Below are 15,620 nucleotides of genomic sequence, written 5' to 3'. Positions count from 1 at the left end.
ACGGGACTTTGGACACGGGAGAGCGAGAGACAGAGACAGAGACAGAGAGAGAGAGAGCGGCGAGCGGTTGTGGTGAGTAAACGACACTCCTCATGAGGTTACAACGAAGAAAGGGATATCAATTGAGGACAGTCAGACGCAAACAGAGAGGAACGAGACGATCCCTGGAAAAGAAAAGCCGAAATGAAACTTTACAGTATGTCAAGAAACATGCTCTGGAAGAAGAGTGAAATACGAGAAAGGAAAAAAGGCCTTTGTCACAGTATTCAAGCTCGCGCATTGCACTGGCTGTAGATTTCACTCTTTCGTCATGCAGGCTTGGTTTCCTTTCTGGCAGCCCCTGACAAAATCAGCCCTTTATCGCCGAGGACCAGACTCCTCCTCGTCCACTTTGCCCCGCCCCTAACTACTCCGGCCTTCACAGTCTCCCGTGCCTAGCCTTGAAGATTGCCACCTTGTCGTCGTAAAACAGAATCTCGCGAAGCCGGAGACGCGGCCGCGAGTGATTGCAGTCCACGTCTCGCATCGAGTCGTCGTCGTCATCGTCGTCGTCGTCCGAGTCCTGCGCAGCCGCGGACGCCTCCGACTGCGAGTCCTCCGCGTCCACCGCACTCGCCGGGGTATCATCGTCTTCCCCCTCCTCTTCGGAGGTCTCCTCATCCACCTGGCTCGCCGTCTCATCGTCCGTGCCGTCCTCTTCATCCTCTTCCTCGTCCTCGCCGTCGATCCCGGAATCGTGACCTGTTACGGCGGGATCGGTCGTGATACTGGTCGTCGAAGCGCCGTTCTCCTCCACTGGCTTGCTCTCCAAGATTTCGAAACACTTAGTGGAAATACCCACGTAGCAGAGCTGGATCTCCGGGCGCAGGGTTATGATGTCCACCAGCTGCAGGGCCAACTCTCTCGCATCGAAGTTGCCGAGTATGTGGTCAGCGATGTGTTGTAGATTGAGTGATCTGAGTTGTGGAGCGTTTGGCAGTCTCTGAAGAAATGTATGCTGTAGTAGCGGTCAGCGCTGAACGCCATCAAAATTGCAAATCGTTCGACACAAGTGTCTGGAGAAGATGGCACGGCGGGTGTCACTTGACAAGCGGGCCACTTGGGAGAAAGACAATCAACGGAGGAGGGGGAAAGAGTGAGGAATACTCACCCAATCTTTGTAGTACAGGGAGACGGCGAGCTCCCTGAGGTTCGTCATGCGCCCGCTGGTCATGTAGAGCAACATATCCGTTGGCACCACCCAATTGCGCCAACGGGAAGAATCTGTCGGCGCGTTGCTGCCACCACGCTTCCTGTCCGAGCTGTCAAGAAGCACCTTTTGCAAGCTCGACCGATGCTTTTTGATGACCCCCTTAAAGATCTGCTCAATAGTCACGGCTGGCGGGCCACTCGCTCGTCTCCGGTCCTGCAGAAAGAGGACCTCCAGGCTGTTCGGCGCCAAGGTATCTCTGAGAAAGCTGATCAGAGGCGTCGAAGTGACGTCGGTATGAATGCTCTTGAGGCTGAGATGATACTCCATAGACTGCTTGTGAGGGCTGGTTTGGTGATGATGATGAGACCCGAGTCTCGTTATCGGAGTGGGCCCAAACTGCCTCCGCAAGGCCTTCCAGAGATGCTCATGCTGGGCGCATTCGAGTATAGTCAGCGTCGTCAAGACTGTCCAGTCGATCGCCTGGCAACAAACTTGGATCGAAAGAGGGACCCTCTCAAGCTCGAGTGTCCGTAGCTTGAGCTTGCCGTCCAACCTCTTTCGCAATAACTTGGAAGACGCGTCGTTGCCAATGTTATCACCCGTCGCAGGCTCTTTATCGAGCTGCACAGCTTCCATTGGTTGGATGTGGCCTTGCTCTTTTGTGTTTGAGGCAAGGCCTGTTCCCGTGGCGTGATCCGCGGTCTGCCCGGGGTGTGGCTCGATAGCACGATCCGCCTGTGAGTCGTCCGCTCCAGCATCCTCAGAGTCTCCCAGAGTGATTGAGGTCTCGGTCGAATCCGAATCAGGGGCTGTGTCTGTCTGCTGTGCCGTCTGGGATAATGATGGTGGGGCCTTTTCTCTGGATCTTGAAGTCGTCTTCCGACGGATGTCGTACACCCGGCCGACCAGAACGCCCAAGACTCCGCCAAGCCTTCTCTCACCGATGGTGCTCTCGCCGGGCCACCTGGCGTCCCGGTCGATTTGCCGCAAGTCGGGTCCGTCCCAGGTCTGGACGAAGTCCTTGTAGATGGCCTTCGGGGATATGCCGACGCGAAGCTCCTGCAAAGTGTCTTTGGATCTCTCTATGACTATCGCCATCTCATCCAGATAGGCAAGTTCGTCAATGTCCAGGACCGTCAGACTCTTGAGGGGAGGCAGCACGCTGAAGGTGGGGAACTCGACTCGGGACTCGGCATAGGGTATCGCAGCTCGCGGTGTCGGGTGGACGGCGTCTGAGGGGATCAGGATACCAATCGCAGTAAGGTTGCTGCCGGCGGGCACTGTCGCGTGAGGCGGGTTCGGCGGAGGAGGACTCGACGCCGCCGAAGAGCTCGAACCATCTGAGTTGTCGTGCCATCTGACCCAGACCTTCTCGAGCTTCGACTCGCCGTCCGGACACTGCTCTGGGATTGAGGCCAGCGCCATGAAGATGTCGGATAGAACGCCAGTCGGCATATCCCAAACGAAAGTCTCCAGGTTGACCATCTTCTCGATGGCCAGCGCCACCAGCGTGCCCAGCATCTTGCCGCTCTCTTTTGTAATCATGTATTCCGCCACCCAGTCGTGCGGGCCGTTGCCTAACGAAAACTTCCTCGTGTACTTGGCATAGTCGTTCTTCTGTCTTCGAACAGCGGTGCTGTAGCTGGGTGTATAGCCTGGGTAGAGCATCTTGCGGGTACGGCGGGCAAAGGAGCTGCCGAGGCAGATGGTAGAGAGGCCATAGGTAAGGGCGTCGACGCTCTTAGAGTCGGACGCCGTCATCTGTGTGGCATCGGGCCAGACGATGTCGAACCTGGAGTAGATGTGAGGAACCGCGAGATTATGGAGGTTTGAGTTTGTCAGGGCGAGCGAGGTGAGATCGTTCGTGTGGGTGATCTGAGGAGAGGCGCAAAGGTCAGTGGCAAGGACAGACGCGATGGGGAAGCGGGTGACGGCGGGCGACTTGCCTCCTTAATAATCAACCTCAAGATGTCGACGGGCATCTCAAGCAAGGTGAGCTTATTCTTGGCCGACCGTACGGAGACAACAGCATCCCATTCCTTGTCCTTCCCCTTCATAAGCTTGCGCATAATGGCCGAGGGGTCTGCTTCGGAATCAGGGCTGATCACATTGTCGGTGGACGTGGAATGAGCCTGTGCTCCATTGTGGTAGGGTGACACGACTTCGTTTGGATGCGGCTCGGCGGCTTGATGGGTCGTAGGGTCTGTTGTTTGCAGGGCTGGGGCCATGATCACGAGAGCCCTCCGCGCATGCTTCGGGTCGCAACGGTAGCGACGGTTGGCGGGAGGTAAACAACGACAGCGAGGCGGTTTGTACCCAAGATTCTCTCTCCTGTGGGTGTGGGGGTATTCTGAAAGTCCAAGTCGTAGACGCGGTGTCGTCGGAAGGAGGCGGTCGAGAGGGGAGGAGGATGGCGGAAGGATTAGATGGGGAAGCGCGTTCGTCGAATTGAACCTGCGCGGACAGGGTCAAGGGGCGCCGTAAGAAGAACGATTGAAAGAATGGGCGATGCCGAGGAAGCAGGTGTGAAGCGAGTTGTCAAACGGATCAGAAAATGGCTGGTGACGGTGTTGGTTGAGCGAGGCCAATCATGTCATGTCGGACAAGGCGAACATGGGTGTCATGAATAATTTTTGTTGCGGCTCTTCGGCGAGGAGGAAGTGACGGTCGTGGTTGTGGTTGGTCGTCAGTCGTCGATCGGTGCCGATGGTGTCTGGCGTCTGTCTGGTGTGTGGTTTGCGGTAGTCCAGCTTCCCAGTTTCCAGCCTGCAAAGTGCTCCTCCGCACGCTAAGGTGGACGGACGATGGCCCGGTCACACGTTCCCCGGATATCCCTGCAAGGATACGTAAGGTGTGATTTCCACTGCTTAGGTGACCTACTGTACGTAGGTGAATAGACAGCTTACCTCAGCTTTCAATGTTGATTGAGAGTTAGGAACCCCGGCTGCTCCGGCTTTGTATGTAATGTACCTGTTAGTGTGTGGCAGCGGAAACAGGAAGGACGCCTAACCGGACGAAGCAGAACCCGGGTGTTTTGAAGTGCCCGTATGCCGTTCCGTGTTGGATCGTCTTCTTGCCGAGCGTGCCTGCGTCACTGCTCGCCATGGATTCACGTATCCATCCGTACGGAGGAGTTGAAGGCACAACTTCAAGTAATGCCTGGCAGGGGGTTGATTTGTCGGGATCCATAAATCCTGGAGTCCCGGTCCTCGCTCCAATTTTGGGGGCGGCAACACGGTGTGGTGCCTGGGTACCCAGGTACCCCAGGAATTCCCATACATCCGCGTGTGGTTCCTTCCCTTTCTTGCGTCTGCTTCTGCCGATGGCGGCACCGCTGACTACAAATAAGAGCTCCCCCTTCTGAGCACGTGCCCGGAACCAGATGCCACATAAGACATGTCGAGACTCTGTGGTTACGATCCTTGTCCGAGACTCGATCACATTTATCCACAACAGCGGTTCTCCAGACATCTATCTCCCAAGGAGTGACCAACAAGGCTCACCTCAACGTGGCTCGAAGCAGCTGGAATTCGCCGCTCACCGTTGGCTTGCCTCAACCACGCCATGACGTCCATGCAGTTTCTCCTGCTTGGCTTGCACAGCACTGACGATGGGTATTTAAGCTTTTATGCATGATCTGCATGCCATCCTTCGGTCATCAGTTGACACTCAAGGGGAAACAAAAGCAACCGTCTCTGTCTGAGGCCGTTTGCTTTCCCATTCCATAATCTATGCCGCATTGACCGGCTCCCAGGAGTTTTCTTGGGTCCTCCCGTTCCTGAAATGCCCCTGTGGACGCAGGACGGCTCGCTCCCTTGCGTGAGAGCCGCCTCGAGCCCAAGACCACGCCAACCAAGTTATTAACGTGTTGCATCTACGGTACATCAAAACCACCTGGAGGAGACATTAGTAGGGCCGATACCCCCAAAACCGCAATACGGCTGACTATAGAAGCGTGGTCAGCTGGCCATTCGCTCCGGCTCGGCTCATTTAAAGCATTGTGTAGGAGAGGTCACGACCCCACGTAAAGGCAAGACGATGGAGGGGTCATTCCGGCCGCTGCCGCGCCCTCTTGTTCTCGCTCCCCGTATTACGGCATGGTTCCAAAAAGGACCGCGTGCTGTCCAAGGCGTTCGCCTTCCTGGCAGAGTTCCGTTTATTATGCTTTACAATAGGCTGTGAGATGCCTTTGGTGGGTTACGTGACCTCACCGAGAGAAAGAAACTATCTGCCTAACAGGCTCCCGTATGACACCGAGGGAGGCGCTTTGGTATTTGATGCGCCTCTTCCCCAGACCTACGCCTGTCGGTGACAGCCATCGCGAAGGCCAGCGTCACCTTTTCTTCTATTGACATGCCACCTGTTCCCATCTACAAAGGTAGATTAGAGCCATCACCAACCGAGTGACCACGTTGCACCCTCCTAGAAACAAATTATTACGTGTCTCTTCTGTTGTGTTGTTTGGCAGAAGAAAAAGAAAAGGTACATTAACGACGCTTCCTGCCTTCTTGTTTCCCCTCCCCCGCTCCGGCCAGGCGTCAAGCAGTACGTTATTCAATCCCTCACCTGCATTTTCCTCCCTCTAGCACTCTAGCAGCCGGGCCCCTCTCCTGCCCACCAATACCAACAACACCACCACCGCCCTACTCCATACTCTCTGCCCCTCAAGCCAGAACACTATTTATTATGCGCTCTTACCGCTTGGGTTCTTCTGCCTGACCACATACAACGAACTGTATCATTCGTCGTCGTCGGCGTCGTCATCGCAAACACAGTCGCAGCTACCTACTATCACCTCATCACGCCCCATAGATTTCACGCATCTGAAGGTTGCCAGCCTCTTCAGAAAGCTTAGCCCCCGCCGTCGGAACCCACCTAACGCAATCCATTCGCATCCACACCCAGCACGCCTCACGCAGGCCTTCGCCTCCGAGATCCCCAACGGAGGGACAACGCAACGCACGGCGACACGCATCTTCTTCACTTTACACGATCCGAATACCCCGACCGACAATATCCTCCCCTCCGCACCACAAAAGACAACACAGAACACAATGGCGTCTTTCGTCACCAACCTCTGGGAGTCGATCTTCATCCCGGGCCCGACCCCGACTCTCGTCCGAGCCGCTAACGCAACCTTCGCCGCCCTTCAGGTCCTCCTCGCCGTGCTCCTCCTGACGACCTGGAGCATTCACTTCGTCATCCTCTCCTTCCTCAGCGGGTTCCTCTGGTTCTCCATAAACTGGTTCGTCAACGAGCTTGCCATCCACGCCGAGCAGGAGGCCAAGAAGGCCCGCCTCGCTGAGTCCTCTTCCTCAGGGGTCGGCAGCGGCGGCGGCGGAAACACCCAAGGGACCGATGATAGCGACACCGAGGTCGAGGGTGCCGTCGCCGGCGGTGTAGGCGCGCGAAAGAAGGTTGCTGCTGCCGGGAGCAGTCAAGTCGAGACGGCGCAGCAGCAGCAGCAGGCCGCCGATCTGAAGCGTCGCACCGCCGCAGCCGTCGCCGCAGCTGCGGCCGAGTCCGGGGCCGAGGATGCGACGAACGGGGGCACACAGTCAAGCGTCAGCACCGAGGACGAGTGGGAGAAGGTCTCAGAGAACGAGAATGAGAAGGACAAGTGAACGATTTGGTCAAGGAGGCGCCGTGGGACGCGCGAGCACACACACACACACACACACACACAAACACACAAACACAGACACGTACGGCGATACTAACTTGATCACACCGCTCCTGAACGAAGCGGAAACCACCTACGGTGTGTTATAGGGTTGCAGTAGGCATAGGCCGAGGACGCATCTCTTGCGACGAGATACTCGATATACCCTTGAGCAAGCAACGGCACATGAGCTACTGCGAGGACGGCTTGGTTGCAATGAAGCGAACTTGTACATAAGGACTCGGCAGCATGCTTTCTCATAAGCAGCTCCACGTACAAATATTCACACACAAAGACAGCGCTTTACACGGACACACGGTCTTTGAACAAAGGCTTCCATCTGAAAATGGTGACGTGTTGAGAAATGACTTGTGCGTCTAGCAGAAACCGGCCGCGGCCACACGCAGCCCTGTAGCATTTCCACAAACTCCTAACCCAAGCAAAACCATGGCAAGTCATTTTCATGAACGTACAAACCTCAAATAAGGTGCGCCCCCTTCCTCCCTCTCCCGGAACGCCGATTTATGCCCACGTGCCGCTCGTACAGCAGTGCTCGACTACTACCGCTACTACTGGTCCCGACCTCTGAATCATGTCATAAATATTTTAACTTCCGTGTTACGAACGCCGCCACCACGGCGCACATGGCACCGATGAAGAGACAAACGGCGATAGCGTTGGGGCCGTCGGTGCTGTGGTGCTCTTCCTCAGGCGCGTCCGAGAGCTCCGGGCTCTTGCCGGGCTCCAGAATGGTGAAGACGATGGTGCTGATGAAGGTGCCGATGAACTGCGGTAGCGTGGTGTAGATGTTAAGGATGCCAAAGTAGATGCCCGAGAGCTCGCCCGTCGACGACGTCGTCGGCTCGCCGCCCTCGTCCGGCCCGTGCTCAAGATGCAGCGGCTGGTCCTGGCCCAGTGTCGGGAGCTCGATGTTGGACTCGTGGGAGAGGCGGCGGTACGATGCCGGGCCGCCCTCGCGGGCGCCGCTCAGCTTGTTGACCTCAACACCGAGGAAGGCCGTAGGTGCCCACATGGCGATGGTCCAGGACAGGCCGCAGAAGGCAACGAGGAACGTTGCGAAGCGGAAGCTCTGGGCGAAGGGGGCCAGGAACATGGCCGCCGCGAACATGAGGTGGCCGCAGATCCAGGCCGTCATGAGGTCCGGCTTGTTCTTGTTGAACCTATCCAGGAACGGGGCGATAGCCTGCGGCGGACGCGCCGTGAAGTTGTCATCGTCGGGCGACTTCACGACGAGGGGGAGGAGCCAGGCGCCGAGGAAGGTGATGGTCGAGTAAATGACGAGCGCCAAGCTGCCGATGCGACCGATGTCTCCGAGGGCGCCTTTGGAGTCTTTCCCCTCGGCGGGAGCATCGTAGCGGAAGTACGTCTCGCCAACCCACGTGGTGCTATAGAACAGGAACGGGAACCAGCCGATCCAGGACCAGAACTGGGCCCAGCAGATAGCCTGGATCCGAGGCGGGAGATGGAGTAGCGTCGACCAAATCTGGCGGAACACCTTGAACCGGCCTGTGGCTCTGCGGGGGTCGTGCCTCGTCGAGACCAGGACCCGCTCGGTGACGGCCCAGCAGGTGACGCCCGAGGAGAAGACCATGAGGAAGGTCGCCATCAGGGTGAGCTGCTTGAACTGTGAGTCGCCCATGGTCGTGCCAAAGGTGCCGACCAGGTCGACGGCGCCGGCTCCATAGCCCAACATGTGTCCAATGGCGGACATCCTACTAGCTTTGTAGGGATTAGCGATGCAACCAACGGAGACGGGTCCGGGCTTCACTTACACCATGCGGCGCCGGTCTGCTGCTTCTCGATCGGCAGCGTGTCGACGATTAGGCTCCTCGCGCAAGACATGACTGGACCGGCTTAGCTACCGAACCTCGCAAGATGTCTGACAAAGACAAGGCCACACTCACCGGCGTTGATGGCAAAGTCGACGACGTAAATCGCCAGGACTGCGAGGGTGATGGTCAAGACCCGGGCGGTCTCCTTGTCCGTTACGAAGAGCGCCACGATCTCCTTGGTGAACCCTAGCGTCAGTAAGCTGAAGGCGACAATGATGGAACCCATAACGATGAAGGGTCGCCGCCTGCCCCATTTCGACTTGGACTCGTCGGCGATGGCGCCGACGATGGGCTGCACCAACAGCCCAGACAGCGGCCCCGCGATCCACACCAGCGAGGTATTGCTCTTCGTAAGGCCGAGGTTGAGGAGGTAGGGAGTACAGTCTATTCGCAGGGGCACGTCAGTATTGGGAAGGCGGCGTGGATTGGTGAGACGGGCGACGTACATGTCATCTCAATCCCCCATGTGAAGCTGCCATCCGCGGAATATCAGTACCATAGACCCAACAGCGCGCGAAGAGATTTCGCATACGTGATACCAAGGGTGTTGAACGTTAAAAGAACCATCCGCATGGCCTCGGAGCTCCCCCTGATGGAGGGCTGGCCGGCCCAGCTTGACATGCCGGCGACAGGGTCCTCCAGCACGAGGGCGTCGTCCTCTGCGCGGTCGTGCTCGTCGCACTCGTCGTCGCTGTCGCAATGGTCCGTTCGGCGACTAGCAAAATTGTACGGGCCAGAGGGCTTCGTGTCCCCTTCTCGATGCGCTTGGGGTGGCTTGCGGACCGTGGTGACGGCCGCACGGTCGTCTAGCTCCGTGCTGTTGGCCCTGCTGCTGAAGGATTTCGAGGGCGTTCTGATGGGCGTCGGTTTTCCGTACAAGTCGTCGCTGAGGGAAGGGGGCGATGTATGATAGTATCGTTGAGGAGGAGGAGAAGGAGGGCAAGAGGAAGCTTGCGACGTCGATGAGCTCGATGTCAGGGCCATTTGAAGGGCCACCCTGTGCTAGGCGCACTGCCAAGGGACAGGGCGGGCGTACTGTACGTAAGGAGGCCGGGGGGGTGCGAGGATGGATTGAGGTGGATTAGGATTCAGATTGAAAGTAATTCTGGCGTCCCGGCCGCTGCGGACGGTCATGCCCACGATTTGATTCGTTCGCTGTTGCAAACCGGCCAGCCAGGCCCGAAGCCTTGGGGTTTGCTTTTCTGGTGGGTTTAGGGGGGGTTGTGACGGAGGTGCAGCAAGCAGGCCAAATGAAAGCTCCCTTGCTCGAGCTGAGCTATGGTGGGCCTCTTGTACTTGGATGGACGGGGGATGATTGATGATCAACCAGGCTGGGGAAGGTGGGGGGGGGGGGTGCGATATGAGATTGACAGCTTTTGACCAAAGACCAACGTTTAACTGAGCCGAGTTCAGGGGTTTGGGATAAGGTCATTCTTATGTACGGAAGTGGACGGAGACCATTAGCATTGAGGAGCGCATGGAACCATGACGGAATCTCGTTAGGAGGGGCAGGAATAATATGTGTGCATGTGCCACGGCATCCACGAATAAGTACGAAGTATGGATAGACAGAGGGAGATAGCTCTGTATCTGGTGCGAGGGAGAAGGCCGAGGTGACAGCAGATACAGTATCACCCAAAACCATGGCTAAATGTGGCACAGAGGAGAGCGCTTTGGGTAGATTACCTGTGTTTCGCAGACCAACCCACAACAGCGGCTTTTCCTGGAGGACATTCCAGTGTCTGTCCGGCATTTGTTCTCCGTACCTACCTAGGAGAATGGATGGAACGGTGAAAGTTTGGTCGTCACGGCGCTCTGGCCACCGTCGCTGACGAGACTGCCGGGTGGGTTTCCTGATCTCGACTGACGAACCGGCGGATCTCCAAGCCAGCATGAGTAGCCAGCTCGATGAATGGTAAAACTTGATGCTGTATACCTAGGAATTGGCGATGGGGAAGATGTCGAGCGAGGGAAATGCATGTTGGACTTGTCTGAAGGGCGAGTAGCCACGCAAGGAATTTTGCCTCCATATTTCACGCCCGAATACCCAAAATAGACATGCCCACGATGAACAGGCAATCTCTAGGGACTCGACCATGGCAAGCTAGTCCTGACCTACCGAACCGGCAATGTAGGAGTTCTGGGAGCATTCAGGAATGTTGTGGAAATGTCTCTCCAACACGTGAATCGAGCCCACCTGTTGAAATGGGACTGCTCATAACAAGGGGGAGAGAGCCAGCCTATTGCCAGTCTGGTCCAACTGCTTTTGTTATACACTGATTCGCTCTTCTGTAGACCGGGGCCAGACCGTGTATGCTCTTCCGGAAATACGAAGATCAACTACATAGAAAAAAAAGCTTCTACTTCCTAGACCTGTCTGAAGAAGCAAAGCAACGGCTGATCGACAGCCATTGCACGACCAATCCGAGTGGCATTTTCTCTCTCTCTTTCTTTCTTTCTTACCTTCTTACTTCAGTTAGGCGGCCATAGACTCACGTAGAAGAAGAGCCTGCCATCTCTGATTTTGGGTGTCTAACAGATGGTCTCTTACAGACACCGAATCTCCATCTGTTGGCCATGGGCAATTTCATAATCCCATCTGTAAGGTACCTACCTACCTACTACCTATTAAAGCATGCCAAAGCATGCTAAAGGGCCCACCGCGGGCTCGTTTACGGATACAAATCAGGCAAGACCGCACAGTGTCGCGCGTCAGCACCTCTTCGGTCTCGGATGCCGCCCTGCCCCCTCCGGCACCTGCCGCCACTCGGCCCAAGGACTGCCCCGCGTTCAACGGCGTGCCCCGCCATGCAGTGGTGCGCGCTCTCTCTTGCGGTCTCTGCGGTCCAGTCGCAGCTCCGACATAGGCCAACGTGCCCGCGGTGACGACTAGTCTGCAACACTAGGACTGGGTCAACCCACCACACAAAATTTCCGTCCTCTCGTTCTCTTCATGGTCCGGCTTTTGACTCATCGCAGAATCGAAGCCCCCCCCCCTCATCCCCACGGACTGCTTCCGCGCATACACCACGAACAGGAAACGAAAGTCGCGCAGACACACCCGACAACTTTTCCGCCCTAAAACATCTGCAGTCCCCCCCGAGACAGGCCGATTGACCTGAAATCACACTCGCTCATCCAGACACTGCGCCGACAGACGCTGTGCGACAGATCACATACACACACCCCTCGCCGCTTTCGCTGCAGAAATCTTGTCGCCATTGGCTTCACCACGACTTTGTGCTCCATCCATACGCGCCCGACGTTTCCACCCAACCTGTAGTGTAGTCCCCTTTCGGCTCCAAGGACACGCTGCTCCCCCACGCTCCGATCACCCATCTGCCTACCACGAAGTCGCAATAACGCACCTTGCCTACCATGGATTTGGTGAACCAGTTGGTTTTTACCCCTCCACAAAAACCGTCATGAGCCAGTTCACGGAGAAGCTAATGACGAAGCAAAGCCTCGAGGGCCGACTCCTGTTCGCCGTGCCTAAGAGTGAGTCAAACATCCTCCTCCCTCTCGCTCTCCCTCTACAAGAGCCAGCACCCAGAGAACGTAGAGTAAAGAACGCGAGCTGACGATGACTGTTTTTCCGCAGAGGGACGCTTGAACTCCGCGACACTCAACCTACTTGAGGGAGCCGACATCCAGTTCCGCCGCGAGAACCGTCTCGACATTGCGCTCGTAAAGAACCTTCCCATCGCCCTCATCTTCCTCCCCGCTGCCGATATCCCCACCTTCGTTGGCGAGGGTCGCGTCGACCTCGGAATCACGGGTTGGGACCAGGTCCGGGAGCACGATGCCGGTGTCATCGCTACCAACAAGGCCCGGAGAGCCTCTGTCGAGCTGGGCTCTAACGGTGTAGAGGCCCTTCAGAAGGCTGGAGGCTGTGAGATGGTCATGGAGCTCGGTTTCGGGCACTGCAAGCTGCAGACCCAGGTCCCCGAGAAGGGCGCGTACTCGACGACGGAGGACTTGATTGGCAAGACCATCGGCACCAGTTTCGTGAATCTGGCGGAGGAGCACTTTGCCAAGCTGGAATTGGGCGTCGACTCGGATGGCAATAGCAACACCTCGCCCAAGAAGCTTCGCACTAAGATCATCGAGCTCAGCGGCAGTGTCGAGGCCGCTTGCGCGCTGGGTGTCGCCGATGGCATCGTTGACCTTGTCGGTAAGTCATCCATCTCGAAGCGGTTCGCGCCTTGAACAAGCACTGATGCAAATGCCCAGAGTCTGGCGAGACCATGAGAGCCGCTGGCCTCAAGGCCATCGACACCGTCGTCGACTCGCAAGCGTGCCTTATCAAGTCCCGCTCGCCGTCAAACATTGAGCTCGTCGAGCTCATTGCCGCTCGTATTCGCGGTGTCATCACCGCTCAGAGATTCGTCCTGTGCCAGTACAACATCGAGAGATCCCGCCTGGCCGATGCCAAGGCGATCACCCCTGGCAAGCGGGCGCCAACCATCACTACGCTGGATGAGGAAGGCTGGGTCGCCGTCAGCTCCATGGTCGAGAAGAAGAAGATTGCCCTCGTGATGGACAACCTGACCCGCGTTGGCGCCCAGGACATTTTGGTGCTTGATATCCACAACACTCGATAGATTTGCCCTACGTGAAAAATAGACGAAGACCACGAAACATGTAATGCGACTGAGAGAAAAAGTCAGATATATTTGCGTCTTGGAACCCCATTTGGAAAAGCGGCTAGCGCAGAAGGAACAATGTAAAACTGAAAGCTGGACAAACCGCTCGCCGATTCAATATGAAATTAATTATCGCAGCTGTCGCAATCGTGGCTGTGAGGGCCTCGTACGCATTGAGCGCCAGCAGTCCGTTGCTAGCGTATTATTTCGAGGCTCTGCACACGCTTGGCCCCCTCAGCCTCGATAATGGGGTTCGGTTCGTCACTGCTAACTGCGAGCCGCGTACTGGACACCCATGATCAACAAGCGAATCGGCTTTCTGTCGATGACCTGTCTATGTGGTGTATTGGTGTTTGGTTGTGCTGAGTCTGATGTCAATTGGACGTCTCCTGCTGATCTCCGAGTGCGCCAAGTGGGGTCCCCCTCCGTCACTCCCGTATTCCGTTGGTTTGCAGGCAGTGGAACAGAACAAGCGAAAACGAGCTGCAACCGGTAGTGCAGGCCGCACCGAAGAATGCCGACGCGACCGTTTGGCTGGCCACATACTTAAGCTGTATTTCACCTCCGCACGCCGTTATCACCGACGTCTCCCTTCCTTCGACCTTGGTCGGTTCCGGCGCTGCGCAGTGAAGTCAGCCCTTGACAACTTCCCGAAACTTACATACAATTAAAGCTCCAACCATTCATCCATCTTCGTCCGAGTACCCTGTATACTGAATCGTTTTGACCGGCGGGATGATGTCGTCATCAACTACAGCCAACAAAGCCACTGCCCCGCGGTGCGGCGGTGACGCGGGAACAACCAAGCAGTCGATTATTTATAAGGTTAGCTCCAGCCCTTCAAGGCCCTCCAGGCATCTGGATGTCTAGTTTCCAAACGCTATCCTACCGCGGTTTAGCATGAGAGCTTACATGTACTCACAGGGCATCATGACGCCCATCATTTTCGTCTCGTTTCTGCTGTCCCTGGTGTGGGTTGATATCAGATACACCATCAAGAGATCAAGAAACCACAGCCAAGGAGGCTGGATGCCATCGTGGCTGCACAACATCGTGTACCGAAGCTCTCCGTATCATTACGTGCGAGTCAAAATGCAAACGACTCCAAGCCACAAGGCCGATCAGCAGGAGTGGTACTATCACAGCAAGCAGAAGAAGCTGTTACGTATGGAGGTTGACGATGCGTTCCAGATGAGGGGACAGGTTCTAGTGGTACTGGCGCTTGTGTCGCTGTTCGTCGTTTGGGCCTTTTGGCTGATTGCCAACTGGGCATGGCGAAGCATTGGCAGCAGTACCTTCCGTATCTGAGAATGCAGAACCGGTAAAGATGTGTGATTCGCGGTATTGATCGTTGCTAGCGTTTTTCACTTCTATTGTTCAATGTTTCTTGAGAAATGCTCCAAATTGGGATGAACCAATCGGGGCAAGATCGCGTCAACGGCTCAGTCAATGTGCCGTGCACTTCACAGACCCACACGACGGGTGCCTTGTCTAATTCGGATACCCAATCCATCATGTCGACCATGAATGCCTGGCGAGACTGAATGCCAGCGACAACTCGGGCGTTTGAAACAAGGCGAAGTTGTCTTTTCTTGCATCGTGTGTTGATCAGCAGTTGTCTGCGTTGTAGACGAGGAAAGCGTGTTCGCCCCTTTGAGGAAGGAATGAGCTTGGTTTAGTTGGTTGGAGCAGTCTAGAAACAGGTTTGATTAACATGAATTTGATAAGCTGGAATTAGGAACTCAGAAAGACACGAATTGTAAGAAAATATAGCAATGCACAGAACTGCCAGGAGAGAGAAGGAGCTGGGGGTTGATGTCAATATCAAATGGGAAGGAAAGGGGCTTTCATGAAGGCCGCTCTTCCCCAAAGGGACTCCCTTCTTCCCATGGATCTAGATGTATTAATTAGCTGTCATTGTTCGGTTGTCAGTATAGTAGATCGTTTATGCACCAAATAACACCAACGTCTGTCGCAGAGGTCTCGTCAGGCTTGATTGAACATCTACAGAGTACAGCGGGTGAGTACATGCACTTCATCGAATTTAGTGCCGACGTCAGAAACAGAGCGGGGCAAGTCACTACGTACCTATTTCTGGCATCCCTAGCTCGGTAGGTATATCCCTATCTGATGCTAATACACAACATCTACCAATTGGATATCGAAGTACTCTGTCCCGTGGCAAGAGGTCACAGGCAAGGAGCTGCTATTACCCCACACACGCGACGTTGCTCCTTTCTCTTCCGACTTTCCACACGCCAATTTGA

The 15,620-nt window shown here is 55.9% G+C and overlaps 5 protein-coding genes across 5 annotated transcripts; 3 read left to right on the top strand and 2 right to left on the bottom strand.

Annotated features, from left to right (window-relative positions):
* CDEST_03268 (uncharacterized protein) lies at positions 1 to 4,021 on the bottom strand. The gene is made up of 3 exons (XM_062919427.1): positions 3,139 to 4,021; positions 1,151 to 3,067; positions 1 to 997 (listed from the first exon to the last, which is right to left on the bottom strand). Exons 1-3 carry the CDS (start codon positions 3,418 to 3,420, stop codon positions 419 to 421), a joined length of 2,778 nt encoding a protein of 925 aa, XP_062775478.1. The 5' UTR covers positions 3,421 to 4,021; the 3' UTR covers positions 1 to 418.
* Positions 4,022 to 5,491: 1,470 nt separating this feature from the next.
* Positions 5,492 to 7,441, top strand: CDEST_03267 (Putative V-type ATPase assembly factor Pkr1). Its single transcript, XM_062919426.1, has one exon. It carries the CDS (start codon positions 6,247 to 6,249, stop codon positions 6,814 to 6,816), a length of 570 nt encoding a protein of 189 aa, XP_062775477.1. The 5' UTR covers positions 5,492 to 6,246; the 3' UTR covers positions 6,817 to 7,441.
* CDEST_03266 (Putative MFS transporter superfamily) lies at positions 7,188 to 9,955 on the bottom strand. Its single transcript, XM_062919425.1, has 5 exons — positions 9,240 to 9,955; positions 9,154 to 9,179; positions 8,780 to 9,091; positions 8,648 to 8,719; positions 7,188 to 8,594 (listed from the first exon to the last, which is right to left on the bottom strand). The coding sequence occupies exons 1-5, from the start codon at positions 9,689 to 9,691 to the stop codon at positions 7,450 to 7,452; spliced, it is 2,007 nt and encodes a 668-aa protein (XP_062775476.1). The 5' UTR covers positions 9,692 to 9,955; the 3' UTR covers positions 7,188 to 7,449.
* Positions 9,956 to 12,132: 2,177 nt separating this feature from the next.
* Positions 12,133 to 13,311, top strand: CDEST_03265 (Putative nitrogen regulatory protein PII/ATP phosphoribosyltransferase; the record flags this gene model as incomplete). Its single annotated transcript, XM_062919424.1, has 3 exons — positions 12,133 to 12,205; positions 12,309 to 12,881; positions 12,941 to 13,311. The coding sequence occupies 3 exons, from the start codon at positions 12,133 to 12,135 to the stop codon at positions 13,309 to 13,311; spliced, it is 1,017 nt and encodes a 338-aa protein (XP_062775475.1).
* Positions 13,312 to 14,091: 780 nt separating this feature from the next.
* Positions 14,092 to 14,661, top strand: CDEST_03264 (uncharacterized protein; the record flags this gene model as incomplete). The annotated part of the gene is made up of 2 exons (XM_062919423.1): positions 14,092 to 14,178; positions 14,278 to 14,661. 2 exons carry the CDS (start codon positions 14,092 to 14,094, stop codon positions 14,659 to 14,661), a joined length of 471 nt encoding a protein of 156 aa, XP_062775474.1.
* Positions 14,662 to 15,620: the final 959 nt, after the last annotated feature.

The sequence above is a fragment of the Colletotrichum destructivum genome, chromosome 2 (assembly GCF_034447905.1).
Source record: "Colletotrichum destructivum chromosome 2, complete sequence".
In the NCBI taxonomy this organism is placed as follows: domain Eukaryota; kingdom Fungi; phylum Ascomycota; class Sordariomycetes; order Glomerellales; family Glomerellaceae; genus Colletotrichum; species Colletotrichum destructivum.
Note: the sequence above shows the minus strand (reverse complement) of the source record. Positions and strands in the feature narration are given on the sequence as shown.

Excerpts from the sequence above, each read along its gene's own strand:
- CDEST_03268 (XM_062919427.1), bottom strand. The coding sequence starts at position 3,420 with ATGGCCCCAGCCCTGCAAACAACAGACCCTACGACCCATCAAGCCGCC. Across the intron at positions 3,068-3,138 it reads TGAGGTTGATTATTAAGGAG|ATCACCCACACGAACGATCT; the intron begins GCAAGTCGCCCG and ends GCCTCTCCTCAG. Across the intron at positions 998-1,150 it reads CCCTGTACTACAAAGATTGG|CATACATTTCTTCAGAGACT; the intron begins GTGAGTATTCCT and ends CCGCTACTACAG.
- CDEST_03267 (XM_062919426.1), top strand. The coding sequence starts at position 6,247 with ATGGCGTCTTTCGTCACCAACCTCTGGGAGTCGATCTTCATCCCGGGC.
- CDEST_03266 (XM_062919425.1), bottom strand. The coding sequence starts at position 9,691 with ATGGCCCTGACATCGAGCTCATCGACGTCGCAAGCTTCCTCTTGCCCT. Across the intron at positions 9,092-9,153 it reads ATGGGGGATTGAGATGACAT|ACTGTACTCCCTACCTCCTC; the intron begins GTACGTCGCCCG and ends CCCTGCGAATAG. Across the intron at positions 8,595-8,647 it reads GCAGACCGGCGCCGCATGGT|CTAGTAGGATGTCCGCCATT; the intron begins GTAAGTGAAGCC and ends ATCCCTACAAAG.